Source organism: Trachemys scripta, chromosome 6, assembly GCF_013100865.1.
Source record: "Trachemys scripta elegans isolate TJP31775 chromosome 6, CAS_Tse_1.0, whole genome shotgun sequence".
Classification (NCBI taxonomy): domain Eukaryota; kingdom Metazoa; phylum Chordata; order Testudines; family Emydidae; genus Trachemys; species Trachemys scripta.
In genome coordinates, this window is record NC_048303.1 from 71,954,210 (window position 1) to 71,971,380 (window position 17,171).

At 40.1% G+C, this 17,171-nt stretch overlaps 1 protein-coding gene across 3 annotated transcripts in view; it reads left to right on the top strand.

Moving 5' to 3' along the window:
• Positions 1 to 17,171, top strand: part of PRR16 (proline rich 16) — a 238,094-nt gene that overhangs the window by 155,684 nt on the left and 65,239 nt on the right. For all 3 annotated transcript variants that reach the window (XM_034774797.1, XM_034774796.1, XM_034774795.1), the window contains exon 2: positions 621 to 1,518. In XM_034774797.1, coding sequence (XP_034630688.1) covers positions 621 to 1,379 — 759 coding nt within the window. In that variant the 3' untranslated portion in view covers positions 1,380 to 1,518. The remainder of the gene's footprint in view (positions 1 to 620; positions 1,519 to 17,171) is intronic.

A 17,171-nucleotide genomic window follows, 5' to 3' on the forward strand; every position in this document is an offset into this window, starting at 1 on the left:
TGGTTTAGGGGGAGTCAGATATCTCAAGTAAATAGTCACAGAAGGAGAATGTGTGGTTCAAGATAAGCTGGTAACTGCTACTCACTACTTGAATCTTTAGCAGTTTGTGTAAAAATTGCTTATATAGGCGTGTATGTTAACTTTTGAGGATATATCCACAATTTCACCAATTCTGAGATACATGTTTAAATCTGGATTTTGTTAAAGGTCAAATCTAAAAGATCTTCTACGGTAGGTCTGGATTCAAAAATCATCCTGAACAAACTGAGGTTAAATCATTCAGCCTTCCCCTACACGGTGAGGCAAACTGTGTTACTGAAGGATTATAGCTCACGCAGCGTGTTATTGGTAGATAAGCCCTGGAGACAAAGTACAGAATTTCATTGTAGAGAGGCTAAAATTGTATTTCCATTGTATTCAGATGAGAGGACTAACTACGGATTTTTTTTTAATTAAACTAGATTTAGACAAGAAGAAAAAAGAAACAATGGTTCATAACATTGAATATTAAAATGTTTCAGTTCCAGGAAGGGGATAAAGATGATTGTGAATAAAGCTTTGTTTGTTTGCCTTTACTGTGGCGAACCTTTATCACTGTTTGTGTTCTAATTTCCATGCAGGTGGTTGATCAGATTGACACATTGACATCTGACCTGCAGCTGGAGGATGAGATGACAGACAGTTCCAAAACTGACACGCTGAACAGCAGCTCAAGCAGCACAACAGCGTCCAGCTTGGAGAAAGCCAAAGTGCGTGCCAATGCACCTCTCATCAAACCCCCAGCACACCCATCTGCCATTCTCACCGTACTGAGGAAACCCAATCCACCACCACCTCCACCACGGTTGACTCCTGTGAAGTGTGAAGACCCTCACAGGCCAGTTCCTTCTGCCAACCCTGTAAAGACTAATGGGACCCTACTTCGAAATGGAGGTTTACCAGGAGGACCAAACAAGATTCCTAATGGGGATGTATTTTGCATACCTAATAGTAACTTGGACAAAGTTCCAATACATCCTCTGATTCATAGACCTGATAAAGACAGGTGTCCTCAGACAGGAACACGGGAACGAGTACGATTTAGTGAGAAAGTGCAGTACCATGGCTATTGCCCTGACTGTGACATTCGGTATAACATTAAAAACAGGGAGGTCCACTTACACAGTGAGCCGGCCCACCCGCTGGGAAAGCTTCCTCACCAATGTCCTCCTTTACCACCGCCGCCGCCTCCTCTCCCTCCATTGCCTCTAGAAAATGGAGGCTTGGGAATAAGTCCCAGTAATAGCTTTCCCCCTCTCAGACCTGCGACTGTGCCTCCAAAAACTGCACCAAAACCCCAGAAGACCATCTTGAGAAAGTCAACCACTACAACAGTGTGATGTATGCCACTTGAAAAACTGTTTGTTTTTTCCTATATATAAACATAAACAAATAGGTAATGAGCACTTTCTACTCAAGCAATAAAAAGCCCAAATATATTACATCCTGTGTTCAGCGAAGTGGCATAAAAATCATATGGTAAGTACAAAGAAAATTGTTCACCAATGTCACATGTTTGCACCAAAGAATTTCATTATTAAAAGCTCCAGTATAATGAGCATGCTATGGGTCATGAGCTGTTAAAAGTGATTGCAGCTGAACAGCTCTAACTATGGTCTAAGCAATGTTAATAGTTCATCTCAAAAACATCATATCTGCAGTAGCAATTAGAGGTGAAATTAAGTCTTCCTCAGACAATAGAATAATTAGTACTATGGGGGTTTTGTAGTGCAGGAAACTTTTAAAATACATTTGCTAGGAACATAATGTATGATTATGTGGAGCAAAATGTAACTTCAGCTAATGTTTCCTGATTGAATCTTAACAAATGAGTTTTTATATGCCTGGTTGCTTGAATCAAGGGTATCTGGTCTGGAGCTGTGCATTATGGTGTAAATCCTCACAGTTTAAACCAGCTTGTTTTTTGTTCTCTGGTCTAGAGATGAATAGGCAATTGGAAGGTATGTTGATATGATCTTGGCAAAACAAACAATATTCAAGTTTGGTTCTGAAACACTCAATAATCAAAAAGCAGAGAGAGGAGTGCCATGCTTTTGAAAGAGGAGGCATGGCCTGATCAGTTATTTTCTGCTTCCATTGTTCCATCTCATGTGAGGATAATACTTATCTACCTAACATGGATGAGACGTGTAGGTTAATGAGTTAGAGCCCAGTCCTGAAGTCCTTACTCAAGTTTTCCTCAGGCAAATCTCCTATGGAGGGCAATGGAAATTGTGCGTACGGTCTTCAGGGATTGGTGCTTAATACTTGTAAAGAGTTTTGAAGATGAAAAGCACTGTATAATGACTAAGTATTAACATGCACAACAAGACATTTCTCTTATTATGACATTTTGGTTGCTTAACCCAATTAAAATTCTTACCAGTGAGAAGACTCTCCAATATTTTTTCATTGTTTTACAGAAAAGAACATTTGTTGTTAGGAGGAATGTTGGCTTCTGGGGTTTTAAAAGCAGGTGATCAGTGAAAGAGATGTTATAGGAAACCTTTTCTTCACAAAGTCCCTCCAAAAATAAGCTTGCAAATGACCTAAACACCTGAATGCAGCAGATGTTACTTGAGTTACACACAAAACATGCACTTAGGCTATTTAGCTCTGAAAGGGTTGAACAAGGTTGGCATTTGTGGTGTCTTACCAACACAGAAATATGTCAGTCCCTTATGTTTGCATAGAGCAATATAAATTCAGCTGAAATCAGCCTTGAAACAGCTCTGCTATATTCACACCTTTGCAGTATTTACTTTGCACCGAAACAACAAAGAGCCTGGCAAAATAATTACCCTTTTTACATTAAATTGCTAAATTCTTATGAAACTTTTACCGATAGTAAAGGCTGAATTTTGTGCAAATATATCTCTGGAGTTTAAAGCCTCACATTGCACTATACTGTGTGGTTTACACAACCATCATGATGCAGAGAAGTCATTATCTCATGCATTTGCTCATATTCTCCAAATGTTTTCCAATCCCATAATTTGCATCATTAAAATGCCTTTACTATTTGTATGATGTCAGCATATTTAATCTCATGAGAGTTGTTGTGAATGGAGTAATTTTGGACCCCAAGTTAGCAGTAGGGACAAGGAACTAATTCTACAGATGTCCTTGATCTCTGAAAGTCACTGGAAGTCCCTCTGCCCTGCTCATGAGGCTCCAGAGCAGCTCCTTCCATTAGGAATTTACATTTAAAATATGGTGAAACTGTGTGCAAAACTTCTTTATACACAAACTACACAACCACACAGTGGTTGCTATTAAAAAGGAAAGATTTATCACGTGATGCTGCTTCTATCGTAAGTCATATGTACCTACTTGTGTAATTTAACTTAATCAGAAAAATCTCTTCTTCTGTACTGAAGGAATAGTATTATGTGCATATCCTGATGTATGTACAATCAAACAGTTGTGTGTTTATATAAGATTTGTGCAATCTTATATAAAATAAGATTTAAAATACTTTGAAAAATGTAACACCCTGTCTCTTCTTGGGTTTTGTTCTATTGCCTTTCCCTTTTCCGTTCCTTTCACTCTACCTTGGTGCACCTGTTCCTGCATTTTCTTTTCAGTACCTGTTAGTCCCACATCTAAAATTGCTATTTGAAATACTTGAAAGAATTCCATTTACTTTTTCTCTGTCTATTTTTTCTTTTTGCTGGCTCAAGACTTTTATTTATTTATTTATTTTGCCTGTGAAGCTTTTTCAGCTTCACATTTATCTGCATTCTAGTGGGTCCCTATTGTGATAATATCTCTGTGCTGGGATCTCATTCCTACTATGTCTGTCCCTTATCTTTGTTCTGGGGCTAGGTGCAGCAGCTCCCAAGCCTACTAAGCTGGTTTCCAGCAGCCAAGGCTCTGATACCACGTCATCAAAATGATTAATGCAGCAAATAGGTGGTTTGATAACTTTTCTGCCTCTCAAAATGGCTCCCTCTTTCCTTTCCAGATCTGAATTGTGCATGTGGATTGAGATCCTTTTGTTCCCTTTCTTGAACTCAAATGCACATAGGGTGAAATGGGAGTTGTGACATTGACTTCAGTGGGTCCAGGATTTTACCCACAGTGTCTCCTTCCACCAACCATTTCTTTTTACTATAAAATTCTCACTATTGGTAGGTTCTATCAGATAAAAACTTCACAACAGAAAGAAGTGCAAATTAATTAGCATTTGGTATCGTTCAAGACTGAGAACCCAGGATGCAAATAGCAATCTAAATTTTACTTTTTATTATCTATTAAAAGAAATAAAGGAAAAACATACAAGTGATAAAACAATGCAATTCAGTTCTGTAGTTCTTGGCTGGCTTTGTAGAGCAATGTATGATGTAAAGTCTGGAGCATTTCATTCATATAACAGCATTCATTGCCAATCACATTAAACAATAGGCTCAAATTAGGTGAAAAATTCTTATTACATTTTTCAAGTAAAATATTGAAACTTAAAAAGGTCTCTCTTATTCTAGCTGTCACTTTTTCAGTATGAGATCTAAATCATATTTATTTTTTCTACTGGAAACTGGAGAATTTTCAGATTACAGTTTAAAAATTGTGTATTGTAAGTAATTCTTAGCTGGTCATTAATGTGAAAATGTTAGATGTTACTCCAGCTAAGCATTTAGTATGCATGGAGTGTGGGATAATATTTAGTCTCTATCCAGGTTACAGGTCCAAAGGGAAGCAGCTGACGAGACCTAGGACATAATGAAGGATTCTCCACTTCTTGTGTCTGGCTTGACTCAGTTCTTCTCCCATAAACTCATCCAAGGTACTAGGTGCACAGCTTTCCCTTCCTATGTTCTGTCCCTAGACTCTGCATCCTTCCATCTCCTACTAAACCATCTTACCATACAGAGATGCCTTTCTCTGACCTACGTGGTAATTGTGCATCTCACTTAAGTACTTAAGTTTTCAGTCCTCAGCTTCTGCAGAAAAATGGTCTGTGAGGAACTGTTAACTTCAAGCCTAGGCTTTCCATCCTGAATACTCTACTTAGCCCAGTTGCTGAACTTTTAACCTCACACACTCACATTCTATTTCCCATCGGCTTTCTGTCTCATTCTATTTCTGGGAATCTTTTTTGGTCCCTTTCTAGAAGCTTTCTGAGTTCTTATTAACAAAACAGACTTTTTCCTTCTCCACTTTCGCACAAAACATATTATTGAATTAAAGCCTAAATTTTCAAGTAGGTGCACAAAATTACCTTGCATATGTTAGATATTTAATAAGCAATAGTTGAGATTTTCAAAGAAGTCTAAGGAATTTAGACATATTTTCTATTAAAGCTAATGGAAGTTATGTCTAAAAGTGTTGTGTCCACACATCTGGTATTTGTGTGTATGTGCAAAAGTTGTATCAGTGTTCAAATTCTGACTTTATTGCAGACTCCCTGTATTACCTACTTAATCTCTCTCTGTCTCAATTCCCAATCTATAAAATGGTGATGATAGTAATTGCCTTCTCCCACTCTACGCCTGACATGTCTGTATAGATTGAGTTCTGCAAGAGTCGTCTCTTATGAGTTTGCATAGTGACTACCACAATGATATCTGTTGAAGTCTCTAGGTATAAATAATCTATCCTAATAATTACACTACGAAAAAAAAGTATATATCATCCTGGGGAGAAACACCAAATCATGGACATAATTATAGCCCCCTTCTCCTCCCACCAAAGGAAAAAACACCTATACAGGCATGAAGGAATAATAGCACCTCTTTCTCTTTACAGTGGAGTGTGGAGGGGCAAGTGAGAGGAAGCTATCAGTGGGGTGAGGAGTCTGCAGTGCTTAGCACTGAATCCAGTTGTGTTCAGTCTTGTCCTTTGCTCTTTCCCATACAGAAGAAATGCTCCTTGTTCAGTGGCATTTAGAGGAAGCTCTGCAGACAACCAGCCACCAGAGGGGACAGCAGGGATGCATTATTTGGCCCATAGTCATTACATATAGAAACTATGCGTGCTTTGTATTTACAAAACAAGTTTTGTCTTGATTTTCATAGTAGTTATTTAGCACATCAGTATGAACATGCCAGCATTAATTCACTTTGTCTCTGCTTTTGTATATAGCTTTTAAGATGGCATGCTGCTTTGGGCCAGAAATGAAGTTCCAAAGCATGAAAGGTTTCATTTTTCTGCAATACTTGCTAAAGCAGTCTTACAGCTGACCATATTATCTATTGAGCATATTATAGATGATGGCCCAATATCTTTGATCTCTCTTAATGCTTCTTTGGTCTTTCTTCTATTGTGAGTTACTTTTACCACTATAACAATTGTACAGTTTTAATCTGAACTTTATTTTGTCATGTTAAAATAAGAAAATTTGCAAACCATTGGAGGCAATTAACTTAAAGCTTTATAATGTTGTCTGGGAACCTGTAATTAAAATGATACAAGGAATAACGCAATGTTCTATTCAGCCAGCAATGTTTTTTAAATTTAAATTCAAAATGTGAGGACTGTGAAGCATCTTTAAAACATCCACAACACAGTATGTTTCACATCTTCCTGAGAAAGTCATAGCAGGCCAGTCAGAACCTGACAGTTCCAAAGACAGATGATTACTAAAATAAAACCTCTTTGCAATAATATATAATATACTACAGAGGTGGTGACACTTTGAATTTCTGTAGCTATATTTTAATATAATCAAAAAGGAAAGACACTAAATATTATATACAGCTATAGTAACCATGGTTATAGCCATTTCAGGCTATTATTCAACCTTGATCCTTTATTGATACTTTTTAAAGGCTGAATTTTAATACTGATTATTCTCATGTCTAAATTCAGACTTCATATGATCAAAGAGGAAGAATCCCGGAGTCTTCCATTAATTTAGTGGAGGTCTATGGAAGAAGTTTTGGCATTTAAAAATACAGAATAATTGCTATTTTTTTTAATACTATAATTGGTTAAGATGCAAGTGAAGTGAGGAGGCTTTCAGGGAAAGGAACAAGTTGGAATAAAAAATGTGTTGTGGCAACTAACCTTTAAAGTTTTGAGGGAAGATCCAATGTTCCAGTTCCACCTCTTACCTTATTTGGACTAATGTGTTTTATTACAGCTTTGCTGATCATAGTTTACTGTTCATAGAAGTAATCAATTCTGATGATGGGTTTTGTGATTTTTTTTTTTATGCTTAAGATGTTTCATGAAATAATGGAAATGAATTACCACATTGTTTGGCTTTATTTGGATAACCCAGTTGTTGGTTTTAGAGTAAGAAAAGTACCGAATATATTGTTTAATTACCAGACAGTATTATATGGTTCCTTTGGAGCTCTCAAAACTCTTATTTTTGCATGTTCTAATTATAGCTCCTTTTTTAGTGACTCCATAAAGAAACAGTCTGAATAACTGAACATGTAATTGAAGTAGAAATGTTGTAATCATGTTTCGAATCATTACTCTGACTACATTTCTTTTGGATTTTATCTTAAAGTAGGTTACATTACAGGAGGCATAGTTTTACTTTGATAATATTTTCCTTTCATGGTTTTTGTATGTCAACTGGATCTAGAATCCTTCATCTTTTAAAGTATATACTGAAGATGCTTATGTGCAGTATAAGTCCAGACATAAAGCAAGAGAGGATACATAATGAGTTTTTAATACAAGACATTAAAATTGGATTTGCAGGAATAATTTGAAAGGTAAAATCTCTTCAGAGACTTGCAGCAGAAGAATAGAAGTGTGGTAAGTACAGCATTTGGAACGTTTAATCTGAAAATTACTAGGTACCTATTATGTACCTATATTGTATTTTATAGGGCAAAGTGTGATATATGACATATAGTAATTACACATGGGGTCTCTAGCATTTCTGAGTTTATTAGGACTGAATGTGCTGTTGCATAATTTAAAACAGTGGCAGCACTGATGCTGTCGAGTAAGCACACAGCAGTACAGTTCATAAAATCTGCAGTGTAGTTACATCTTCGTTGTGTAGCAATTATGTGGCAGTCTTGTTTTATGTGAAACACTAGCTGGGATTTTATCATGCTGGCTTGTTTTGTGATGCAGAAAGAGTCCAAAGACAGTGGGCAGATTTGTTAATCATATTTTAACTAGATGGCTTGTAGAAGTTGTCATGGGGCATATACAAATGATATTCATTGACAAATCTTGTTGATTTCTTCTCTAGATGCTGCAGATCAGCCTAACAGTCATTGGTGCCTCTGTGACTTCCTGAGTTAAACAATCATAGACATTTCACCCCATGTAAAATGGGTACTTTCAATTCCATACAACTCACTGCTGTATATAGCAAATGAGCTCTATGTGGCATCCTCCTGTGGGGAAGGGTGGGCAGGTTTTTCCCTTATTGACCGATGATGTGCGTTTTTGGCATTTACTTATTGTGTGTGTGTGCGCGCGTGCACATGCTTGCACGTGTAAGATAATATTCCAATGCTATTTGGTTGTGAAGATCTCATTAACAAAGATAAAGATAGATATTTACATGTGATAGGCTATGTTGCTTACATAGTGTGTGTTTACCACTCTGACCACATCCACTTACTGGGTTCCGGTAGTGTTTTGCAACACAGCATCTTCTGGTTATCATGGTTTTTGAAGCCATCCATGTTCACAGTTTCCCATGTTGAGATGGGCCAACCTTCTGCAGACTGTGACACAAGTAAAAAGAAGAACAGGAGTACTTGTGGCACCTTAGAGACTAACAAATTTATTAGAGCATAAGCTTTCGTGGACTACAGCCCACTTCTTCGGATGCATATAGAATGGAACATATATTGAGGAGATATATATACACACATATAGAGAGCATAAACAGGTGGGAGTTGTCTTACCAACTCTGAGAGGCCAATTAATTAAGAGAAAAAAAAAACTTTTGAAGTGATAATCAAGCTAGGCCAGTACAGACAGTTTGATAATAGGTGTGAGAGTACTTACAAGGGGAGATAGAGTCAATGTCTGTAATGGCTCAGCCATTCCCAGTCCTTATTCAAACCGGAGTTGATTGTGTCTAGTTTGCATATCAATTCTAGCTCTGCAGTCTCTCTTTGGAGTCTGTTTTTGAAGTTTTTCTATTGTAATATAGCCACCCGCAGGTCTGTCACTGAATGACCAGACAGGTTAAAGTGTTCTCCCACTGGTTTTTGAGTATTTTGATTCCTGATGTCAGATTTGTGTCCATTAATTCTTTTGCGTAGAGACTGTCCGGTTTGGCCAATGTACATGGCAGAGGGGCATTGCTGGCACATGATGGCATATATCACATTGGTAGATGTGCAGGTAAACGAGCCCCTGATGGTATGGCTGATGTGATTAGGTCCTATGATGACCTAATCATCATTTTTGCCTCTCTACAAAGGAAAAAGGACACTAAACTATCTAAACTGCTACATGCCACAAGCAGCCACAACAGTAGTTCCCTTTACCCACCCAGCAATATTGTTAATCTTTCCAGCTATACTCTTAGCCCAGCAGAAGAGTCTGTCCTATCTCGGGGCCTCTCCTTTTGTCCCTCCAGACCCATGAATATGATACAGTTCTGCGGTGACCTAGAATCCTACTTTCGACGTCTCCGACTCAAAGAATATTTCCAACATACCTCTGAACAGCATACTAACCCACAGAATCCTCCCTACCAGCACTACAAAAAAAAGGATTCTGCATGGACTCCTCCGGACGGTCGAAACAACAGACTGGATTTCTACATAGATTGCTTCCGTCAACGTGCAAAGGCTGAAATTGTGGAAAAGCAACATCACTTGCCACATAACCTCAGCCATGCTGAACACAACGCCATCTACAGCCTCAGAAACAACCCTGACATCATAATCAAAAAGGCTGACAAAGGAGGTGCTGTCGTCATCATGAATAAATTGGAATATGACCAGGAGGCTGCTAGACAGCTCTCTAACACCACATTCTACAGGCCATTATCCTCTGATCCCACTGAGGATTACCTAAAGAAACTACACCATCTGCTAAAAAAACTCCCTGACAAAGCACAGGAACAAATCCGTACAGACACATGCCTAGAACCCCGACCAGGGGTATTCTATTTGCTACCCAAGATCCATAAACCTGGATATCCTGGACGCCCCATCATCTCAGGCATTGGCACCCTAACATCAGGCTTGTCTGGTTATGTAGACTCTGTCCTAAGACCCTACGCTACCAGCACTCCCAGCTATCTTCGAGACACCACTGACTTCCTGAGGAAACTACAATCCATCGGTGATCTTCCAGAAAACACCATCCTGGCCACTATGGACGTAGAAGCCCTCTACACCAATATTCCACACAAAGATGGACTACAAGCTATCAGGAACAGTATCCCTGATAATGTCACAGCTAACCTGGTGGCTGAACTTTGTGATTTTGTCCTCACCCACAACTATTTCACATTTGGGGACAATATATACCTTCAAGTCAGCGGCACTGCTATGGGTACCCGCATGGCCCCACAATATGCCAACATTTTTATGGCTGACTTAGAACAACGCTTCCTTAGCTCTCGTCCCCTAACGCCCCTACTCTACTTGCGCTACATTGATGACATCTTCATCATCTGGACCCATGGAAAAGAAGCCCTTGAGGAATTTCACCATGATTTCAATAATTTCCATCCCACCATCAACCTCAGCCTAGATCAATCCACACAAGCGGTCCATTTCCTGGACACTCCTGTTCTTCTTTTTGCGGATACAGACTAACACGGCTGTTACTCTGAAACCTGACACAAGTAAGAGAGCCTGATATGCTGAGAAGAAGCTGAAACTTTTATTTTAGACCATTAACAGAATGTCAGGTGATCCTATTTGGCAGTTATACATACTTAAAGAATCCAACCATAGCCAAATCCTGAAACACCAACTTGTGATATTTAAATGTTATTATTTAGTCGACATTTTGCTGCTCATATAATAGGCAGCCATCTACGAGGATTTCCAAACTAAGCATTTTGTGTCTTTAAGAATGGGTATGCTTTTGGATCTTTATAAGTAATCCCTCAGTTTAGGAGCCTCTCTCATTAAAACGAACAAATCCAAATACTGGACAGTATCATACAATAATGGTCCAGCACATTATAAGATTTTTCAAAAGCACCCAATTTTAGGTGTTTGGCTCTGATTGACTCTTATTGGGAGCTGGGCACCCTTAAGTGCTTTAGAAAATTCTGTCCGATAGTGGTACTGGGTTCTGTTGTGACTCATAGCCATAATCCTACATTTGGGGACAGGGGCAAGGCAGAGCCTCAAGGGGTGGTCTAAACTGCAGCGTGAGCCCCTGGTTAGTGGAACTCAAGTGAGCGGACCCTGGATTAGAGAGCTTGAGTGACTGCCCAGATTGTCAATCCTAGGGTAAGAATTTTCTAACCGGCCTTGAACCTGGAGTTCTGGCGTCCAACCAACTATATCCCAGACTTCCTGGCTCCTCCCTGAAATGTGGCTTCTCTGGACCTTTGACTATGGGAAAACTGTCCACCCCTGCACATTACAGGAAGTCTGAGCAGCCCACGAACACATCCCTCTGAGCCATCATTTTGGTGTATACGCTGCCAGCAATATGAAGGAGGCCACATTGTGGACTTGTGTGGGCCAATGCAAGAGGGGGGATAACACCTTTATGAATATGCTTGGGGCTGGGGAAAGAGATTGCTTCCTTGTGAGGGATTTCAATGCTTGGGGAGGTGTGTGGGGTTGATTGCCATGCAATATTCTTATGCATGTTCTGACCACGTAACAGATGGGGCGGAGGGATTGATTTACAGTATGGAGTAATGTAAGGAAGTGATTGAGGTCTGGATGGATGCTAACTTTATTTCTCAATAAAGCTAACTTTATTGAGAAATAGTGTTTGCTTACAAATGCCCAGTTGTCCCTGATCATGTGTTTCCCTTTAACTACTCATTGCATGATGCGATGAAGTGATACCAATTAACTTTCTTCATAAAATAAAAAGCTTTATTTATAAATATATATTAGAAAAGGACAACATTAACCCATTGCCATACAGACCTGCTGCAAGTACCACAACAAAATCTTAAATAATAATAATAAAAAAAAGTGCATGAACAAGTGCAAACAGTGAAACCATGTACAAGACCAAAATATCCTGCTGTTGCATATACCCCTGGTCTCCTTTCACTTCCTTCCACATTTGCCTTGCACTTGGCACCAGGGGAGGAGGATGGAGTTGCCTGTGGGAGAGGGGATTTGTATGAGTGACTGTATGGGGCAGAGTTGCCATGCCCAGCTACTGATCGGTCCTGATCGCATGGGCCACCCAGCCATGGAGTTGTCCAAGCGATTCCTGGATTGCAGCACAGGGTACTGTGGAGGGGACTCAGGCCGTGATGCGGTGTGGCAGGAGCTGTTAGTGTTGTGGCTATTAGTGATAGCAGCTGCTCAAACAGTTCTTTCTGCTGAGTTCTGTCATCTGCCCTTAGCCAACATTCCTGTTCCAGAAGCTGTGAAGGAAGTGCCTGCTCCTGCACTGCAACCCTGTCCTCAACCTGTGCAGCCAACCTGAACCTTTCCTCTTGCCTCTCACCAGGCCTTTCCTCTAGCCATAAATCCCTCTGTTTTTGTTACTGGACTTGCTTGTTGGTCCTATCCAAAACCTCAACCATAAGTTCATCAAGGAAACGCTTCCTCTTGGTACAGTCCATGCAGGTACGTTGACCCACGCTTTGGAGGTACTGCCGGCTGTAGAGGTCAAGGGCCTGGAACAGGACAAGACACGAGGGTTATTGTCTCAAATAGCTCACTGCAGGAGTACAGAAAAAAATCCTTCTGGACATAAAATGATAGTTTTCCAAACTGGACTTCAGTATATTGTGAGAGGAAGGCTTCAACCCACCCTACTCACAGCCAGGTTAATCACAGTGAAAGAGACAAGGATAAGTTAAAAAAAAAATCACAGTTGTTTCTGTTTTTCTAAAAATTGCGCAGCAACTTGGGTTTTGGGGGGATGTCAGCGGCCAAAGGTTTCTCTATCATTTCAGGCCTTCCATATTTTAGAGGATATCACAGTCATTGTGGTGCCCAGTTGGCAAAGGGAGATGTCATTCCAAGCTGCAGGTAGGAAACTAAAAGTGTATGCAACCAAAGTATTCAAATGTGTGATGACTGAACAGCACATCTATGAGTGGAGTGGGCTACCAACGTAGCCCTGGAAAATATGTCCTTCACTGAGAGTTCCTGCTACAGGAGAAGTTTGCTGCTGTCAGCACCTGGATTGGATCAGAATTCATGAGGGAATCAACAGGTGATGTGTTAGCTTCCACATGGCTTAGGCTGTTATGACTGTATGCAAACACATGCAGCTACAAACTCTACAGCCTTCCTCCTCCTCCTCCAGACACCTGGCACATTTCTGGACAAAATTTCAACCGCCAGTTGTATTTGGGAGAAATGATTTTGTTACCTAAATAAAAATAAATAAATTATAAATTAATGGCGATATCCTATCTCCTAGAACTGGAAGGGACCTTGAAAGGTCATTAAGTCCAGCCCCTGCCTTCACTAGCAGGACCAAGTACTGATTTTGCCCCAGGTCCCTAAGTGGCCCCCTCAACGATTGAACTCACATCCCTGGGTTTAGCAGGCCAATGCTCAAACCATTGAGCTATCCCTCCCCACTCCCCCCACCCCGGACTGCATGGATTACCTCTAACTGAAATGGACTAGATTTGTCAATAAAACATGTTTCCTTCTTTCTGCCCCTCATCACTATTTCCAGATGGCTTGTTACACCATTGAATGGTTACAGAGCAGTGTACTTACAGACATGGCAATGTAAGGGTGGTTATGCTCTAGCAAAAATCTGCACCTTTCAAGTCAAAATTCTCTTTCAAGGTGTTTTTACTCTTTGCCTTTTCCAGTTGCCATTTTGAACTTCACATTGTGGGGAGTGGGAGGGAGGACAGATAGGAAGGAGCTAGCCTGCCATCTGTCATTAGTGCTAATAGCTGGGGCTTGTAATAACTTTTCATTGGTTCATAGAATGGAAATCCCTCCCATTCCTATATTAATAAACATTAAAATGGACCCAGAAAGTTAGCAGGCTCCAGGAAGGCTTCTGTCCCATTTTTGTCTGCTGGAGGCTGTTCCTTGGGCTGATGGGACAGGGGAGGGCATCAAACAGCTCCCCCAAATATGGCCCCAGGATATGCTGCTTCTGCAGCTGCTGCTTCTGCAACAGTAACTTCACTGCTACTGGCTCTCGTCAGTCCCCTTGCTGGATTCTGGGGCCAGCAGGTTACCATCCTAGCTGACCAGGTCATCGTGCATCACCTTTGGCTCTGTGCTTGGTGCAGTACCCAGCACACAGTCAGATGCCTCATAAAATGGGCATGATGTCGGTGGGTTGCCTGAGGTGCAGTTCTGGTCCCTGGTTTTACATTACCCTGTTTTGAACTCTTTAATCTGCACCCTGCACTGTCACCAGTCCAGTAAATTTGCAATGCTATCATCTTCTTTGCTGTTTGCCTGTATCGCTGTATGTCGGTGGTCATTCCGTGTGTTCTTACTAAAATCCATTGTTTTGCTGGCCTTACACCAGAGATTTACAAACATCTGGATGTGCTCTTGCAACAATGAAGCAGTGTGCTCTGTGAAGTACTACTTCTGATTGGTCTCCATTGCAAACACAGATGGTTCTCTAAAGGTGTGTTTGCAGCTCAGAAGTCAGAAAACAATGGAAAGGTTAAATGCTGACTTGCCAAGCCACTGCACTACAACAAAGGGGCTTGCTTCCGTTTCTCTGGAGTCGACTGAGAATTCATGGCATAGAGAGGACAAAGAAAGTTGGCCCATTTGGATTGTGAGATACTGTTGGCAGACTCCCAGGACCCACGTCTGGGGGGCTGTATCAATTCTGCAAACCAATAGGGCTTGAACCTGGGTCCTGTCTTGACTTGACCTCGAATACTCTACCCCCATAGGGTTTGGCCTCAAGCCTGGGTCTGAGCCCAGGCTTACATTGCAGTGTAGACATACCAGGGAGGCACAGTTCCTGTCAGATGTCCCAGGTAGGGCATACAGAAAAGAGTGTGCATCATCCTATATCTACTTGGGATTCAACATAAACTTCCCTCCATGGCCACATAGCAGTGTGCTTCCTGTTTTAAAGGAGAGAGATGGGTGCCACCATTATGCTACTTTTTTTTGGACTGGCTAACAGAGAGCAGTCCTTATGTCAGGATTGCTCCGGTCTCCAGTTGTGGCAATCCTTTCAGCATGAGGGAGAAAGGAAATTTCCTTTACATATACTTTACGCATTGTGTACATTCTAGCCACCTGTCTCTTGTAAGTTATCAAATTTAGGGTCATTACAGAGAAGTTTTGTTTTGAGAACGTTCTGGCCTCAGCACCACCCATTTTACCTTGTTCCCCTGATTCCAAAACTCACCTTCCCAAAAGCTGGCAAGTTCCATAAGGAAGAGAAATCTGCTACAAGAAAAGGAAAAATCTGCTGATATATATGGTATGTTATATCATGTTCCTCAGTTATGCTTGCCTGAGGAAGAAACAGACTTAGATGCCTAGTTTGCTTTTTGTTAAGTGGATTTATTATGATTACTTTAAATTTCACCTCAGATTGCTCTTGATGTAGATGAATGTAGGCGCAGCAGCTCAAGGACAACATTTCCCACACAAGTGTTTATTGCCTTTCTAGTGCAGGACTGACTTTTTAAAATAAGAGCTGCTAAAGCATTTAACCTACCTATCCTCCTTCCTGAATAAATTAACATGTGGAAAGCTGAACAATATTTTTTTGTGCATGGTGTACTGGCTACCTCATTTTTGTTTTCAAGTACAGTATATTTTTGCAGCGGGGACTACCAATTATGTTGCCTTGTGTAACCCAGGAATAACTAACTACAGCACACTATAATTTTAATGTGCATTTGTTTATCTTGATTTGTCATGATAATTGCAATAGTAACCCTGGATCCCAAACTTGAAAGAGGAAAAAAGTGTGTATGTGTGTGTTTGGCAGCCACTATGACAAACCAGAATGGAGGACTCTCAAGCCAGTGTGCTTTGCTGTCTTTTTGTTACACAGTATAGTTGATAACACAGTTTTTGTACTGTATAGCTAATTATTTGATTCTAGAATGAATTGGCACCTTGTCAAAAGAACCAGCAGCTATGACATAGTGTTTGGTAAATATTAGGTTCCATGTGTGTGTTGGCACTATGCTAGGGTGACCAGACAGCAAGTGTGAAAAATCTGGACGGGGGTGGGGGGTATTAGGAGCCTATATAAGAAAAAGACCCAAAAATCGGGACTGTCCCTATAAAATTGGGACATCTGGTCACCCTACACTACGCAGTAAGAGGAGAACTTCAGTAACTTCTTAAGAGATCACTAGAGTTATCTTTAGGAGAAAGATGTAAGGCAGGACACTTTATTGGTCACTATGAATGGTGGAGTGAAGAACCAGGGTAACCCTCTGCCATTGTGGTCACTGTCACAGTGGTTTACTCCATTTCTATCCCATATCATGTTGCTTTCTATGCTGAGGAAATAAACAAAGTTAAGGGACTGGTGACAAGCTTTAACTTTATACGTGCCAATTTACTTAATATTTTTTTTAAACCAATGCAGTTAAATCAGTACCAAAGGATATGAGGACAGTTTCATTTCAGTTTAAACTGGGTTTACTTCAGCTTCACTTTAATTTAGGCCTAGGTATATTCAGGAAATATGGATGTTTAAACTTTTTTTTTTTAACAGAAACATGCATATGTTCTTATGAACTTAAACACAAATTGTAATTCAGTAAAATAATTTCTATTCAGTGCTGAAAACTGCAAAAATTATCTCTATTTGAAGTTCAGCTCCATTTACTTCACAAATATATTTCAAAGTATAGACAGTTTGAAAAATGTCCACAAATTAACTTGACATTTCCCACATTATCTATAAATGAATTTCAAATGTTTTCCTGTCTTTTTTTAGCTCATTGACTGGAAAAAGGAGGAAAAGTCGGCTTTCAAATATTCAGGAAGGAACTGAACAATTAGTGTAATATGCTCATTAAAAGTCATTTAATTCCTGTATGGGAACTAAAGATAGAGAAATAATACAAATGTCATAGTGGTCTTCAGTGGGAGTTTTATAATTAG